This window comes from Crocodylus porosus, unplaced genomic scaffold (genome assembly GCF_001723895.1).
Source record: "Crocodylus porosus isolate Cpor-Errol unplaced genomic scaffold, CroPor_comp1, whole genome shotgun sequence".
Classification (NCBI taxonomy): Eukaryota; Metazoa; Chordata; order Crocodylia; family Crocodylidae; genus Crocodylus; species Crocodylus porosus.
The window spans coordinates 1,389,435-1,406,660 of record NW_017728934.1 but is presented as its reverse complement, the minus strand read 5'-3'; the positions used below and the strand labels follow the sequence as shown (position 1 = coordinate 1,406,660).

Genomic DNA, 17,226 nt, shown 5'->3' with positions numbered 1-17,226 from the left:
CGCTCTGATTCTGTTGAACTAGATAGTAACATCTTAGTAGTATGTGATTATATCTCTGGAAAGAATTTCTGTGGTGTACAATTGATATGATTCTTATCAAGAAATAAAGAAAACAGGAATTATTCAGAACTGGTTGATCAGATATTTATTTGTATACAAAATAAGACACAAAACACTTCCCATTTCCAACTGCCAAACATACTCTCCACCCCCTCACAGACCCACACTGTATTCCCTTTACCCTTCCTACTGTACTCTGTAAGTAATTCTGCCAAAGTCTTTGAACTCGATCCTCAGTGGGTGTAAACTGCCATTGCTCCACTGAAGTGAACGCTGCTATGTGGCTCTTATTATCTGAGAAGCTGTCCCCTACCTGGTTACTATTGCCACAGTATCTGAGCACCCCACCACCCTTGTGAGACAGGGCAGTGCCATCATCCACAGCTACTGAGTGTAAATGGAGGCAGAAAGCTGCTTCATGACTTGTCCCAGCTCACAAAGGAAGTCTGTGATGGGGTGGGGACTGAACTTGAGTTGGCATCCACTCACTGGACCATCCTTCATCTTTGAGACTTCCCTTGAAGTAAGGTGCTATTCACCACTGCTGACACTTTAAAACAAAAAGCTACACCAAGACAAGCTACTTCCAGCCCTCCCAAATAAGCACGTGGAAGTCAGAGAATACCACTGTTATGGCTGTACACACAAGCCTAGCTCTGACTGCTCCTCCTTCATGTGGTATATCTGTCTATTGTCCATCACCCACTGAAAGTGCCTGGATCCTAGATATGGCATACAAATAACAAAGCAATAAGCACTGAAACGAGAAGTATAAAATATTCTGTAAAGCAAAGAACAAAAAATCATCCCTGCCTCCATCCCCCCAGATCTCACATATCACGCCAAATGTCAAGACATAGAAAATCTGATTCTGGACTGAGATTTGTGCCTTGGGAAAAATCCCTAGGAAATACCATAGGACTAATTTCAAGAAAAATAGAAAGAGTAGACCAAGAAGAACCTGGTTGAATTCAACTATAAGAAATGGATGCAGGTCCTGCTCAAGCTAAACCTGAACTAAACTGCTTTTGCACAGGGGAAAGGTTGGGCAATCAGGACTTCATAGCTCCCATCTCATGAAGTGGCACAGTTTTGCCTGATGGCTCTACATCCACCATCTCAAGGCATTATCACTCAAAGGTTGGGGAACAGAGACATTCTTCAGTGATGCAGGAACTTTAAGGAATCAGACACACAGAGTCTGCCATCCTACTTCCACTGCATCAGACCAGGGGAGATAAAAAGACATGGAGATTACTCCCATTGCATCTTCTTTTCCTGAGGTGGGCCGGTCTTTTGCAGAACATCCTGAAAGAGAAAGAAAACAATATGAAGCTTAAAATAGGCCATTGAAATAGGTATGTCAAATGCTGAGGTCCGCGTTTACATAGAAGCATCACAGAACAGACATCAGAGCAAGCACCTGGCTTTTCTAGTCTCCCGTGCCACTGAACAGCTACTTGTAGCATTCAGAATGCAAGAGAACATCCATTGAAATCATTTATTGGTGAAGGTAGTTTCCAGAAGTCCTCAAAATCTTGATGGATTTTTTTTTTGTTTTGTTTTTATAGAAAGTTGTCACGGACATGCACAAAATCTTTTGCATAAGGTGTTCCTTTTTCTTATTTATTTATGAAACCAGCCATTTGAGTATCCAAATGGCATCTCTTCCCTGCACCACAATGCTCTCGAGGCTACGGACAAAGAACACAGGCTCGTCCAGTGCCTCCCATTTGCGAGCACCAAACCCAGAAATGCAGTGGTGAAGGTGCTCTGGGGACACTCCTGGCACTGCTCTCCAGTGCTCTGGAGACCAAGGTTTCCAAAATGAGAGCAGAGCAGTCCCAGAGCACGTCCGCCACTACATTTCCAGGTGGGAAACGTGAGAGCAGAGCAAGTAGGTGAGGCATTTTTGGCCACAGCCTTGAAAGCGTAAGGGGTGCTGTGTAGACTGATCCCTTATGCTTTAGCAAATTTAGCAAAGGTTCAAAATTACGACAACTTAGTGCTAAAATTGCAAATTGCCCCCTGAATTTTACAATCAGCTCCACCAGTGAAACCAGCTGATTCTGTTCCCTGGGACCCACCATTACTGGCATGAGACTCTATCCTTTGGCAAAGACACCTGCGAGATTAGTTGTACAAGGTTTGGTGTTGCTTACAATATCTCACTGAGAGTGCTACCGCAGAGGTGTCAAACTCAGGTTGGTTGGAGGGCCACATTCCCTGCTTTTCAGGTGCCTGCAGGCCACAGCCCAACTCTCATGCAGGCAGCCCCAGCAGCATTGCAACTGGAAGTCCTACCACTGTGGCCAGAAACCCATCTCATATCGTGGTGGCAGTGCTACCTGGCACTAGTAACCAGAGTCCTAGCAAGAGGCAGAAACACTGCTATACCATGGCCAGAGCTGGAATAGAAGTCCTCTGGCTGGATGACCTGGCTCCTTGGGCTGGATACGGCCTGCAGGCCATAAGTTTAACATCCACAAATGAGCAACACAGAGAGAGAGGTGGAATAATTGAAATTACAACATTGCTGCTGGTTCCCTAAAGCCATGAATCTCTGCTCTCTTACCGAGATAGCACTCGATGGGAGGGTAGCCATAGAAAAGTCAGAGGTTGAAGGTTGTCCCTTTGTGCTTGGACGACACTTCTTACACCAGTTCCAATACTCCTCTCTCACCTGGGGAATGAAAGCCCACCGTCACTAATGGGATCTGGACAGGGATTAAGCATGAATCCCTGACTGTATCTTGATGCTGAGTCCCACAGCAAAAGCAACCTGGCCTGCTGACTAAATCCCAACATTGCCAATTCTGCACATGACTGTCTTGAGTGGGGAGTTGGATTGAGGTCACTATCTGTAATGCCTTCCGGTCCTATTTTCCTATGATTTTTTATTCTGTTCTGTGGGCCAGGTCCTCAGCTGATATTGGGCTTCACTGGACCAATCTTAATTTCCCCACAAAGGATCCAGACCCGCTGTCTCAGGGTTCAACAGCTGTGTTGAGTTAGTGTATGATGCTGAACAGCTCTCATGCTGTGGTCCCAGAGGTGGATCAAGCTCAGTCACACTCCCCACCACCTTCCTGCTGAAATAACCACAGGAAGATCTCGAAGGTATGAACACACCATGGAGGACCCCATAGCAAGGTTCCCTGAAATCAGGAGAGGAGGCCTGTCACCTTTCTATTGAGCAGGCAGTGCACGAGGAAGATGAAAGCTCCCTGGATGCTGTTGACGATGGTGAAGAGGTATGCCATGACCAGACCCAGTGCCTTAATCTGGAAAAGACCCAGGATCCAAGAGATGCCCATGATGAAGAGATGAGCCAGCGCTTTGAATGTCAATAATCTGAAACAGGGGAAACAGCAGCAGTGAAGGTGGGTGGGATAGCACCAGTCAGGAGGGCAAGACCAGTGAAGCTGCAATCTGAAAGCAGTCTCCCCCCAGGGTCCCTACTGTAGGGGCTCCTTGCAAATGTATCCTGCTCCTCCTCAACGTTCAGTAAGGATTAGGGAAAGAGGCTGCTACTGCTAATGGGAGCGTGTGCAGGCTGGTAATGGGACAACGGGACAGGTCAGTTAAATCCCCAGCATCACGGGAGGAGAGCAGCTGTAGTGGTTTGAGGAGACCTCAGTTCAGTTCCTGGATCTGCTACGTATGCCTTGTGGACAGTGAGCAAGTCATGTGATCTTTCTGCATCTCGGACCCCTGGCAGATGTTCATTTAATAGCATGATGGCGTCTGATCCTGGACCCCAACAGTTGCCCATCCTTGCCATGCCATGCCATGCAACACATGTATAGCAAAATATATGATGTTGGAATCAGGGGTCAGATCACAATGATACCCTTTCTAATTGCCAGAGTAGGTAGTTTGGGATCATCTAAACTAGGAAATTCACAGTCAGGCACTGGCAGCCCTGCATGTAGGGCTGTGCTTGCCTGGCTCTGCAGGTGCCACAGAGGGGCAAGTTCCCAATGCTCAGCTTTGAACTTGCTGTCTGGGGAGTGGGGGAAATGATCAGCTCCCCCCACCCACAGTTGCAGACCCCTGTGCAGCTCCAATTGAGGTGCCCTGATGACAATCAGCTGATTATTAGCATGAAGACAGGGTAACCTGGTGTTTCTGGCTAACCAGAGCTAGCTCCCCTCCCAATGCTGACAATTGGCTGACTGGTCAATTGTCAGCATGAGGAGTGTCCAGGTGGTGTGGAGCAGCCTGGGGTGCCACACATTCAATTTAAGGTGCAACGCAAATCAACCCCAAAGAGGCTGTGCATTAAATGGGAACCATCTTTGTGGCTGATTTCTCATTTTATTGCACAGTTAATTGAGTGAATGTGTGGCAGGGTTACTTTTTATAGTGTAAGTAACACCATACCATCAGTATAATGTCTGCCAGGGCCCTCGGATAATACCCCTGTAAAATGGGCTGAGTGTTTCCATGCCTCCCCTGGGTGTCGTGAAGGGAAAGTGATTAGCACATAGTTTTGGTGGTGACCGACTACACCGAGAGGGGCCAGGTAAACATGTAGAGATGCCCAGTTTCTCTCCCCTGAACCTTGCCTGGTATTCTTCACAGTAGATAACTCTGTATTGAGGGAGGAAAGGTGCCGTTGCAAAATTATCAGAGTAAGGCAGAAAAGAACCAAATTTATCTGTAAAAGAAAAGAAAAAGTCTGATGAATGTTAAATGAAATGGAAGACCTAGCCTCTCATGGGGACGTCTACCCAGCAAGCTTACTGTAGTCCCAAGAGGTGCCCTCACATGCTGCACTGCTTGGGGCAGGCTGCTTCTTAGACAAGAAATAATGTAGCCACATCCAGGCAGTGCCTTCAGCAGGCCAATGAATATCACTATGGCAAAGTGACACTTTCTCCCTGCTAATTAGCCTGCCTCTGGTGCCACATGGACATGACTGTATAAGCGGCCCACCTGGAGGAGCACAGTGCTCTCAATCTCCCCGCTCTGGTCAGCTGTACGACAGCCTAGCTCCTTATTTGACTTCAGTGACTTAAGCCACTGGCAGGGGGCTCATGGGTTGGGATATGGAGTGGGACGTTTGTGCTGGAAGTTTTGACCAGTGATTTCGGACCACGGAACAAGGCCCTACCCTGAAGTCCCACCATTAAGCTATCCCAGCCCAAGTCCTTTGAAAACAGGCCCAAGGATGGATTCATGAGGCTATTATGACCATGAGTGAATACAAAATATTCACTCCCCCATTCTGTTCTCTCAGCCTGGTGTAAATCAGGAGTAATGCCACTGGGACCAATTCTCCACTGAAGACTGGGGGGGGAGACCAGTGTACCTCTTGTGTGAAGGGAGAATCGGTCTGAAGGCTCCAAACAGCCTTGTAATGTGTGTGCTGCATAGTTTGTTCCCAGCTCTCCAGTGCTGCTTCCCTCTTTCAAGACATTTGTCTCCTTTTAATGTTTATCACTGTAAGGCTCAGTGAGGCAGCCTGATGTTGTTTGGGGACTAGACTAATTGCACTAGAGATGGCTATGAGAAAGGGAGGAAAAATAGCCATACTTTGCAAAATCCCATTGGCCAGGTTTTTTTGGTTTGCAGAACAAGACTCCAAAGCCAGGGAGCTCCAGTCCTGATGGCTACTAATGAACCCACTTTGGGCCCATACTTTCTCTGTTCTTTCCTGTGATAGATTATCTTGACACTCAAGGGTCCTGCTGCTCTGGGAATCCCCAGACTCGATTGTACCCACCACAGCTATGGTGCAGACTGGTCCAAGGAAACTCCATTTAAAATTCCTATCAAGATTCAGCCAGCAGCTAAAGAGAAAGAGAGAAGTCCCATTAGTAAAACTCAGGTATTGAACACGGGGTACAGCCTTTATTGCCTAATTTAGCTGCCTGGACAGTGGATGTCATTACAATAGAAGTTGGTGGCACAGGCACTACCTTGTATGCTCATTCTCCATCTAAGCTAGTGGGGGTTACACATGGAGTAAGGTCAGACACCAGAAACAGAAGAATCACAGGTGTGAAGTGGGGAATTTTAGAAGGCTGTATGCTTCACATTGAGTGGGACTGAGTCCTGGTAAAAATATCCAGGGCCCCTTGCTTCCAAATCCTGAAAGAGGCAGTGGGTCTGATGGTTTCTGGATGGGTACATTGGTTATCAAGCAGAAGCCAGAAAAAACCAGGCGATGCGTTCTTAGCCTGGGACAAAGGGAGAAATTTCCGTGAATAGCGAGAACAACCTGCTTGGATTCAGAGTGGGAAGTTGGGATCTTAGACACGAGGAAGAAATTGTGCCCCAGGATGGGAGTTTTTGGAGATCAGAGGGCTAGGACATAGTGCAAGGAAGGGGAAACTGGAATAATGCTATGAGCTCACAGGAAGCTTCCTGTCACAGTGTCTTATATCAGCATTTACCACCTGTATGGAGTGCAAGAAATATTATGCATTCTCTGTTTTCTGTCTGCAATCCATGTCAGCCCAGCAGAGGCATTAGATCCCAGCAGGCAGAGGAGGAAGCCTGCTGACTGCAACTGTAATGTGCAAGATGCATGCGTTCCTGGTCCACTGAGCTACTACCTGATCCATAAGGTGGGTGAGGGTCTGCTAGTGATCCTAGTTAAAGGAGCTGCTTCATGGTGGAGGCTAGCATGTTTAAGTTCAGACCCCACTGCTGAGACCCTATGGGGATCATTATCCAGGCATGCAAAGCACTGACCACATTTTAAGCAGAAAGCTCTGCAAAGGCTCCCCTGTGCCAGGCTAAAGGTCCCCACCACCCCCTTGAACCCAGCACCTACTGATAAGGAGTTCCATAACCACTTGGGAAAATGATTGCAGAAACCAACACGATCACAGTTGGGAATCCATAGCCAAAGGCATACATGCATTTCTTCATGTGTCTGCCAGCACCAGAATAATTTGCAACCTTCAGGTTCCTGACAACGAGGAAAAGATTCACTCCTTCCATGAGCATCCAAGCAAAACAAGCCAGGAAGAGATAATGCAGAACACCAGCAATTATGGAACACAGGAGCTGGAGGAGGAATGAGAGGTCAGCGTGGGTTTGTCTGAAGGGAAGGGTTCACTTCTCCCATGCTGGCTGGCTACCAACCACCTGGCTAGGAAAATATTCCACCAGTGTAAAACTGGTCATACATGAAATTTGGCCAGCTGGCTCAGAGGGATCAGAGCAGACTTTGGGTCTGGCCTTGTTTCATCCAGGTTCCCACCTGCTGGGGTCTGCATTGCAATGGAATCAGCTCCAAGGGGAAACCCAGCCCAATGTCAGCTCAAGTTCGCTGAACTCACTGAAGCCATGGGGTTGCAATGAAAACTGTAACCAGCCCAATTCCTCCTTCACCCACCTGGGATAAATCAGGAGAAAGTCCCCTGACATCAGTGGAGAATACTCTGGTATAAAGTGCAAACAGAATCAGGCCAGCTGGGAGCTCAGCCTCAACCGGGGAAGACACCATGGCAAGACCTGTGCTCTGGGGAAGCCTGCCTATTGTACCTTGACATAAGTTTGGTTTATTCCTGCTAAGAAGATAATATAAGCCAGGAAGAGGAAAATGCTCAGCTGCAGGTGGATGAAGTTGCTGCTGGTATTCTTGACGGTGCGAGAGAAGAGGAAGGTAACAATAGCCAGGATGAGGCAGATCAGGGACACGATCAGCCCAATGTAGCTGATCATAGTGAGAGGGACATTGGCCTGTGACAAAGAAGAGTTAAAGTCAGATCCTGGGCCTTCTTGCCACTCACTTGCATTTGTTTCCCATTGACCTCCCTGAGGATCAAAGATCTTCAGTGTCCATGATCCTAGCTTGCTGGAGAACCTACTGCATCCTGGTAGATGCATGAGGTAGCCATCCCGCAGCTTATTGGTTACCCACAGAGTGAATCAGGTGCCCATTATAAAGCTAGCTATAGTTTTTCCCTTTAGCTAAGGTGACAGAGACTCAGGTTTTGGCGCTGAAGTTTGACTGATTTTCAGAGCTGCATTCCCCCCTGGAGTCAGCTGCAGTTTAAGAGCAAGGGAATCATTGCTTTCACAACATGCTGTCTGAAACAAATGATCATTTCCTTAAACCCCAGCCTGCCCCATTTCTGTTACACTGACACAATGGCCGTGATCTAAATTAGGAAGGATCTCACGAGACTCTGACCAGCTTGAGTGATTCAGCAAGTCGTGTCATGTGTGCTATTCCACCCAGAAGCAAGGAAGATAGTATACAAGGCAGTGGTTCACTTCACAGTACTTTGCTTAGGTCTCTTGGGGGGGAATACACCGTGAGTCATTAGTACAGTTTATCCAGTCTATTTGCAATTCATTTATAAGGCCAGATCCCCTTGGCTGATGTTAATTCCCATACTTCTACTGCCTTCTTAGTGTTTAATGGAACTATGCTGCTTTACCTCATCTGAGGATCTGACTCATTGCTTGCTTTATTTTAATGGCAGAATGGCAAGGGATTTCCCCAGATTATTAGACACAGTGGTGTGTATGTCATGAGAAGGATCAGGGCCCTAACCTCCTGTAATAATGTTAACTGCGTTCAGAGGCATTTATCTCTTTGCCAGCTTTGCTCAGCTCACCCTTTGCTTCAAGTTTTCCTATGTTACAGTGCCCTCCAGTGGGCATATGCACTAGATACCAGAACCAGGTCTACATTTCAACATGCCTTGTGGTAAAACATTTACAATTATAATATAGATGCAAGACAACGTGCAGACTGATGATCTACCGGTTACTGCTGTGATCTTTATCCCCAGTAATAAAAATAGGAGTTTGCAGTCCCGACAGGTTGTCGATCAGGTTTTCAATTATGCAAGCTGGGCAATGGACATTGTTTGCATTTTCACATGTTCTTGGTTTATATTATGAAAGGACCCCAGAATAAGCATCACTGTCTGATAACTTGACTAAAGTGTGGTTCTGCTATTTGAAAATGGCCGTGCCTCATGCATCCGAATATATCCACACTGCAGCTACAGAAGTGATGTCAGCATGATTGACTGAAATCTCCACTAGCGTTAAGCTAGCTAGCTCGGGGGCTGCTAGCAGCCTAGGCACAGCACCACAGGGCTCAGTGAAGGATAATTCACCTGCTCAGTTTGCAGGTCAAAATAAATATTTCTTTACCAAGATCCCTATGGACTTGGCTTAGCATCAAGAAGCCTGGGTAGGTTCTACCTGGCACGTCCATCACTTGCACTTTTGCAGCTGGAATTTAGTTATCAGGTCTGCTGCTGATGCAGGAATGAGAAACAAGTTGTGTTTACACCCCCTGACTGCATTGACTTTGCAGGACTAATACAGGAGCAAAGAGCTGCAAAACCTTATTTTAATACACGGGGGAAACAGCCTATCTTATTTCTCTTACAATGCCACTTAGAAATCTCAACTAAGATCAGTGTCCCATGGTGCTAGGCGCTGTACAGATCGATGGGAAGAGATAATGCCTGCTCTGGAGAGTTAGTCATCTAAATAGATAAGACAGACAAAGGGTGGGAAGGGAAACACAAGGGGAAGGTGACTGGCTTAGAGTGACACACAGTCCCTATCAGAGAGTGAGATGACAACCTTGCCCTTCTGATTGCTGACTTGCTTGCCTAACTCAGCAGCTCATCACATCACTTCCCAGAACTGACTGCTAACACGGTGTCCTTTGCACTTGGTGACTTTCCGGCCTCGATCCACATTTTAAGGTCTTCTGGTTTAACACTGAACTATCATTTCTTTTCACATTGCTATTTATGGACTGGAAACATCCTCATTACTGGTCTTTATGGCTTAACTAGGTGCTGCACCTGAAAAAATATCTAACATGGTTATTTTTATGGCCATTCTCCTTGCACAGATCACTCTCATTGCCAAATCTTCATTCCCATTTTAAAAGGAACTAGATCAACCAATATAAAACAGATGACACGTTCAGGATGACCGTTGGCTGTGGAATAGTAGCCATTAAGAAGGTAGTGTTAGCTAGCAGTAACCATGAAGTAGTATCCAAATTAAGACAATTATTTCTGCATGTAAATATGGGGAAAGCCTGTGGAATCTGTGCTGCGACTATTAACAAAAATAAATAAATAAAATAACCACTGTAAAATCCTTTTTTCTTTAAATCATTTTCTGTCCCACATTACCATAGCATCTAAGCATTTTTTGTAAAAATATATTTATCCTCACAGCCTGTCTGTGAGGCAGGGAAATGCTATTAGCCCCATTTTAGAGATGGGCCCAGGACAGGCTGGAAACCGACTGCGAAAGCAGCAGCTCTGCAGAAAAGGACCTGGGGGTTACAGTGATAACAGTGATAATAAGCTGAATATGAACCAACGGCATGCCCTTGTTGCCAAGAAGGCTAATGGCATCTGAGGCTGCTTTAGTAGGAGTGTTGCCAGCAGACTGAGGGGTGTGATTATTCCCCTCTATCTGGCACTGATAAGGCCACATCTGGAGTACTGTGTCCAGTTTTGGGCCCCCTGCTACAGAAAGGATGTGGACAAGTTGGAGAGAGTCCAGTGGAAGGCAATGAAAATAGTTAGGGGGTTGGGGCACGTGGCTTCTAAGGAAAGGTGGAGGGAACTGGGCTTATTTAGTCCGGAGAAGAGAAGACTGAGAGGGGCATGTAATAACAGCCTTCAACTACCTGAAGGGGGTTTCAAAAGAGGATGCAACTGGACTCTTCTCAGTGGTGGCAGATGACAGAACAAGGAGCAATGGTCTTAAGTTGCAGCAAGGGGGTTTAGGTTGGATATTAGAAAAAAACCTTCTCCCAAAGAGAGCAGTAAAGCACTGGAACAGGTTACCCAGAGAGGTTGTAGAATCTCTATCCTTGGAGGTGTTAAAACCCGCATAGACAAAGACTTGGCTGGGATAATCTAGTTGGGGATGATCCTGCTTTTTGAGCAGAGGTGACCTCCTGAGGTCCCTGCCAACCTTAATTTTCTATGATTCTTATAACGTTTAAGCAACTTGCCTGGATCACACAAAAAGCCTGAGATACTCAAACAGGACCATAAGTGCTCTAAGCACTAGGCAATCCTATCTCTCTGAAGGGCTTATGCCAACCCTTAGTTCTAGCAACACCACCAGCAATGCACCAAACTTGGCAGTTCACAACCCATTTCCTCCCTTGGGATTGAAGGGTTTCCCACAGTACAAATGGAGGGCCTCAAACACTAGTCTCACAACCTGCTGTGGATTAGAGGCAAAAGCCTCAAGAAGCAGTTGTGGGCACGATCCTGAGAGGCAGCAGGGGGACAGAGCTTCTTGTACGCAGAGCTCGCAGAAGTGTCAGACTTGGGAATATCTGACGGCTGTTTGATAGTTTCTATGTTCAGGAAAACAGGACCCTTGAAAATAGACAGGACCCCACCAAAGCAGATACCTGAATCACATCATTGATTTCAACGGGCCTATGTGCTGACTCAAACAAAACAACAGCATGCAAAGCAGAGGGCCCAGCAATTTATGGACCGGTGCTTCCAAAGACACATGAAGCCAAGCCCAAAGGCCTCCAATACCTCTATGAAACCAGGTGCCGTCAGTACTGCGAAGCTGGCCAGGTAGTGACAGCTGCACTGTGAGTGAGTGGCGTTGGAATAAATGAGTCGGCAGCCCTGGGAGGTCCAGGCACCACTCGTACCTTCTGGCTTCCAGTGGACGCAGGTGACTTCATCCTGGAAGAACGTGTCCTGCAAGGGTTTTCAATCAGAGACAGAAAGGCGGCTGAGACTCAATTACATGAAAGAGGAGCCTTTAGGAGAATACTGACTTCAGGAACACAGCACAGAAAGGGACGCCCTGGGGCTGCGAATCCAGCCCAGGATATAAACTGAGCGTGTGGATTCCCAGCCAGGGGACTGCAGGATGCAGTGGCTTCGGGTAAAGGGGGAAGGGGCTCTACCCACAGTGTATGGCATGATGCAAATGACTACAGTTAGCAGATGCTAGGCTGTATTAATGGATGCCTGATCTGACCTGCTGCAGCTGAATATACATTCCTAGGATGTGCTGAGACCTTCAGATATGTCCCTATTTTCAGGTGATGGAAGAGCATGACTCCATTAAGACCTAATTGCAGCCAGCAGAAGCAGGGAGCTAGTATGATGTACCCTGATTAAAGCTTCCACCTCAGCACACTGGCACTGGTTGAAGCAGCAGCATAACTAAGGCAGGGCAGATCCAGTTGCCAACTTGGGGGGACGGGGAAAAGGGTGTAAAACCAATATCTGCCACTGCATAACTGTACCAGTCGCATGGTGGCAGCTGGAAGTCACCACCGCCCTCGTGTATCAGGCTGCCCTGGGCACCCAGCTGCCTTGTTATGGCTCTGGGGTCCAGACAACGGGTAAATACATGAATATATCATTTTAAAGCACCATAAATAATTTGTATTTAAGGATCACAGTTGAACATTAATATCTTTTTTTTCAAAGAGCAAAAACGAGGCACAGAGCAACTAACCAACCTGTTAGAGGTCACATTTGAAAGCATGATAGACCCCGAAGGCTTTCTAAACACCAGGAGGTGCCCTGCCCTTTAAGCCACATCAGTTCCTATTTTCCAGGCATTCAAATGTGCTGTTGTCTGAGGAGGTTAAAACTTAGGCAGGAAAAAGTATCACGGGGTGAACAAGCATCAGGAGAGTGAGAAGAATAGGAAGCAAAGCCAAATGTATCTGCTAGGATCAGTTAAGACCTGACAGGAGTGAATTTGAGCTGTATTAGTATGCAGCCAAAAGGGGCATGGTGTGAAAGTAGGTAAGGCATCAGAGACAAAGGTTCAACCCTTGCTTCAGATCTCCACTGAAGGTCACTCCCTGCCAATCCAGCTGTATGTGGACACCTGGTCATTTGGACTAGGACCATTTTGTGATATGAGCCATATCCTGCCATGGAGAACAGACATTTGTGTATCTAGCCACAGTGGCCCAATGGGCTGCCTAAGGGCAGGGTGAGTTTTGACCTTGCAGCCCAGCCTTAGAGATGCAGGATGTCTGACTTAGCCCCTTCTCCAGAATTTGAATTTTCATATTAATATCAAAAGTAAGTGCACCCAACCTAACAGATACCTCCCACCCCAGGAAACCCACCAAGAGGACATGAAAACAGCCTGTAGCCACCTTCTCCTAGATCCCAGGGGATGGGGCAGGAAGGGAGGGGAAGACAGGCTGAAGAGGGGGAAAGGGTTGGATGTGCTTCTCTAGAGAATAGCTTCAAGGAGCTGAGAAAAGGGATGGGGCCTGAGCTCACCCAGGCCCCTGTCAGGCAGCAGCCCCATGGGGTACGGGTTGAGGGAGACACCACATAGAAGTGTGGCAAGAGAGACTCTTGACCTAGCAAGAGGCTAAAATAGATTGTGAGGATAAGGACACTGGAAACCAATCTCCACATTTTTTTCTGCTTCCAGTCTCACGGAGGAGAGATTCCCCCAGCCCACTACACCAGCCACAACCTCCACCTTTCCATGCCAGGCGAGAGGCAGTCCATGATCCACTTTGCGCAGGGAATCCTATGCCTTGCAAAGCCAAGTGGCTTCTACTACCTAATAAAACCATGTCAGTGGGATCCCAGCACCTGCTGCCCCTTTCATTTCTGGGCTGAAGTTACTTCCCCTGGGTACTTCTCCAGTAGCTTCCCCACTTTCATAGCCTTTCCCCACCGTGCGGCATGAGCAGGCCCCAGATAAACAGAGAATCTTGCCATAAACTACCACTGCTCTGAGTGGCCTGTGTCAGCATGCATTTTAAAAAGGGTCTAAGACAGAGGTCCCATCTAGATGGGGACCTAAATCAAAAATCCCTCAGGGTTCCCTGAGGGTTGGGTAGACAGGCCTGGTTTAAGTTATTAATATGCCATTCATAGGAATGGAGCAGATGAGCTAGGTTGATCATGACTTCTTTGGTCCCGAGTCACACTAGTTACTTACCTCGGTATGACACAAGGTGAGGTTGACAGGACTGGAAACATTTCTTCTCTGTGTGCTGGTAGCGGCGCTTACCACTTGAGAGTTCACACGAGCATAGTCTTCCCTCCGCAGAGTTTTCTCCTGAAAAAACTGTATTCCCAGAACTGACTGCAGATCCGTGTAGGATATAAAAGCCACAGCAGCACGTTCTGCAGGTATGAGCACAGGTGGAAGTGAGATGGGGGGGGAGGAGATGCTGAGGTTGTTTGGGGAAAAAAAAGAAAATTGGGGGATTTTTTTTTTTGAAACAAAAGTGATAATTGGGCACTGACACCTTTTAAAAATGGATGCATTTTCGTTCATCAATAAACATTTTCAACCAAAACTATTTTTTCCTAAAGATGCCATTTAATTGAAAATGCCTTTTTTATATGGAAAGAAAATCAAGGGGGATTTTCCACCAGTTCTCAGTAAGAAGATACCTAAGTCTCCCCGAGGTTCAGACCACTCAAAATTGCTGTTAACTTCAGTAGTAGCTGGAATTACACACGGTGCAGCGGACACTCAGCACCTACAATGACTGGGCTTAGGTAGAAGTATAGAAGACAATGCTCAGGAATTTGTTTGTGGATTTAAGGGCAACAGGGGCCATTAGATCATCAGGTTTGACGTCCTGTATAGCACTGACTAGAGAATTTCACCCTGTTAAGCTAGATTGTGCCCAAAAGTCAGGCAATCTTGAGCTGAAAGCCTCGAAAGCAGCTGAGAATCAAGAGATGCCACTGATAGTTTGGGGGATGAAATCCCCTCATTAAAAAAACAGTGTATTCTTTCTAATTTGAATGTGACTGGATTTAACATCCAGCCTTTGATTCGTGCCTTGTCTTTCTCTGCTACATCAAGAAGCTCTTTAATATCTGGTCATTTTCTTCTTATGAAGATACATTTACATGTTCACTAGAAAAAAGGAAATTAGACTTTTCATAGAAAAACCCCATTAATGGCCTGAGCCAGATCCTAATGAGTTTTTCCATTGACTCTGACAGGCTTTTGAGCTTCCTCAAGTGAAGCTCATTCCCATGCAACGTGTTTCAAAATACTTAATTCTAGGGTCAATTTGCATTGAAGTCAATGAGGTTTGGGGTTTTTTCCCCTCTCCTAACAAGCATGAAGTAAAAACTCAGCAGGGAATTTTAGGGCATGGGTCTTAAGGGGAACAGAAATTAAAGGCCTTCTAAGGAGTGAAATGTCTGGACCTGTTCCTGGGGAATCAATCAGTATTGAGAATGATGGTCAAGGTCTAGTAATGTTGGAGGATTAACACCAGAAGAAGCCACAAACATGGAAACACTCATTTCATTATTGAATGACATTTTACTAAGTCAATAGGAAGGTGTGGCCAATCTTATGCAATGGGTTAGATTCTGTTACACATGTAGGATCAACATCATTGCTTATGCCACTTAATGCCAATGGGCAGTAAATTACCCCACAAGGAATCGCATGAACCACATAGCACTGTTCACAGGGCACGTCTATATGTGCATTAATGCCCAGTAATTGATGCTACTGTACAGTAGCACTGATGCATATCTTTTAAGTGCCGCTACCATGCAGTAGACTAATTCTACTGAGCATTAGCACTTTAGCATGGCTTTCACCGTGATGTACTAATGCACAAGAGATTTACTCTGTGGGTGCATCCACACTAGATGCTAAAAGTGCAGTAGACTAAGAGCCAACTGATCACCAAATAGATACCACTAGGCTCTGCCCTATATGTCTGAGCTACAAGGCCTGGTCACCACCATGATCAATGAGCTGTTGGGACACCTCAGTGGTACCTTTGACAGTATCTTCAATGATGTCAGCGCAGTCAATATCAATGGTGTTTTTTTGAGCTTCAAGTCTGAGAGCATTAGTCTGCAAGGTACAGTTATCAACAATCTTTGTCTGGATCACTATAAAGGAATAAAGAAATGGGTTTTGTGAAGATACAAAAGAGAAAGCTGTGCCTGCTGTAAAGTTCACAGCAGCAATATCTCTGTTCCTGTAACAGCCTTAAAAGGCAGGGTAAGAAAGGGGAAGGATATTCTTGTCAAACCCAGATGCAAGAGGAGAATGTGAATACATGCACACACATGTCCATGCTTGCACACAAGCACCTGCACACAGCATTTACCTCCAGTATTAAACAGTTGGATCTAAATCCAGACTTGACACTAGCTCTGAGATCAGAGGCTGTTTGCTTGATAGATTTAACCATAACCTCTCATCTGAATACCCCAAAACTTTCAGCTTAAGTCAATAGGAAGCCTGCTTAAGTCAGTAGGAAGCTTCCAGTTGCAACATGATTTTGCCAGCTTGGCTCTGGCACCAGCTTTATTTCCTACCCATTTGGTTGGTAGTCACAGTCTGGCTTTGGTTCTCTGGAGAGGCAAGAGCAGACGTCACTGCAGTTGAACTCACTCCCTGAAGAATCAGCGTTGCAGTAGAAGCCACTTCCTTTCTGTCCAGTGTCTTGAGGGAGATGTTTTTAATGGCTTTGTCAAAGGATGCCATCGTATTCTACAAGGTTAAGTGATTAGAGGTTGCCTCACGGCCTCTATAAACATGGGTATTGCTATGTGGCTGCTTACTCCACAGGTAAGAGCCTTCCCCTGGGGACATCACATCCGTATTCCTGGCAATGAGATTCCATGGACATGGAGCAAGAACTTTACAGCTGGTCTTATTTATTGCAATGGGGCCCAGGTGGAGAATTATGCTATTGCAAATACAGTTTTTGGCTATGCTCTAATTATTATCACCAGTTATTGTTTGTAGGTTAGTAGATGTCAAGAACCCCTATTTATAAACTAAGACTCCATTATCCTCAGTGCTGTGCGAGTGCAGAATGGAAAGATGGCCTCAAGCTGTCTTGAGTTTCCATTGTAACCATCGCCATAGTATCTCTGTGTGATCTATGGTACTTGTGGCAGGCCAGCAGAGGGCACTCCTACGCTGAGCCACCCGCCTCATTGTGCTCAACCAAAAACCATGCTTTGGGTGCCTCACCTGGGGTGCCTACATCTGGCCAGCCCCCTTCCTGGACCACACCCTCAAGCCTGGGGTAACCGCTGCCACCACCCAGGCCTGGGTCTTTGTTAGGGTTCAGTGCAGCCCAAGGTACACAGACCCTGCAGACCCTGGGGGTGCTTAGCCCACTGTGGAATTTTGAGGTGCTTCTTTTTAGCCTGAAGCATTAACAAGAAGCCC

At 46.4% G+C, this 17,226-nt stretch overlaps 1 protein-coding gene across 1 annotated transcript in view; it reads right to left on the bottom strand.

Annotated features, from left to right (window-relative positions):
- Nucleotides 1-133: 133 nt before the first annotated feature.
- The window catches only part of ADGRE3 (adhesion G protein-coupled receptor E3), a 44,058-nt gene continuing 26,965 nt past the window's right edge, over nt 134-17,226 (bottom strand). Inside the window, exons 5-15 of the mRNA XM_019546167.1 lie at nt 16,362-16,536; nt 15,813-15,929; nt 13,990-14,177; nt 11,583-11,753; nt 7,564-7,761; nt 6,848-7,083; nt 5,792-5,858; nt 4,632-4,723; nt 3,246-3,414; nt 2,636-2,743; nt 134-1,368 (exon numbers count right to left, since the gene is read on the bottom strand). Of these exons, the coding sequence (XP_019401712.1) occupies nt 1,315-1,368; nt 2,636-2,743; nt 3,246-3,414; nt 4,632-4,723; nt 5,792-5,858; nt 6,848-7,083; nt 7,564-7,761; nt 11,583-11,753; nt 13,990-14,177; nt 15,813-15,929; nt 16,362-16,536 (1,575 nt within the window). The 3' untranslated portion in view covers nt 134-1,314. The remainder of the gene's footprint in view (nt 1,369-2,635; nt 2,744-3,245; nt 3,415-4,631; nt 4,724-5,791; nt 5,859-6,847; nt 7,084-7,563; nt 7,762-11,582; nt 11,754-13,989; nt 14,178-15,812; nt 15,930-16,361; nt 16,537-17,226) is intronic.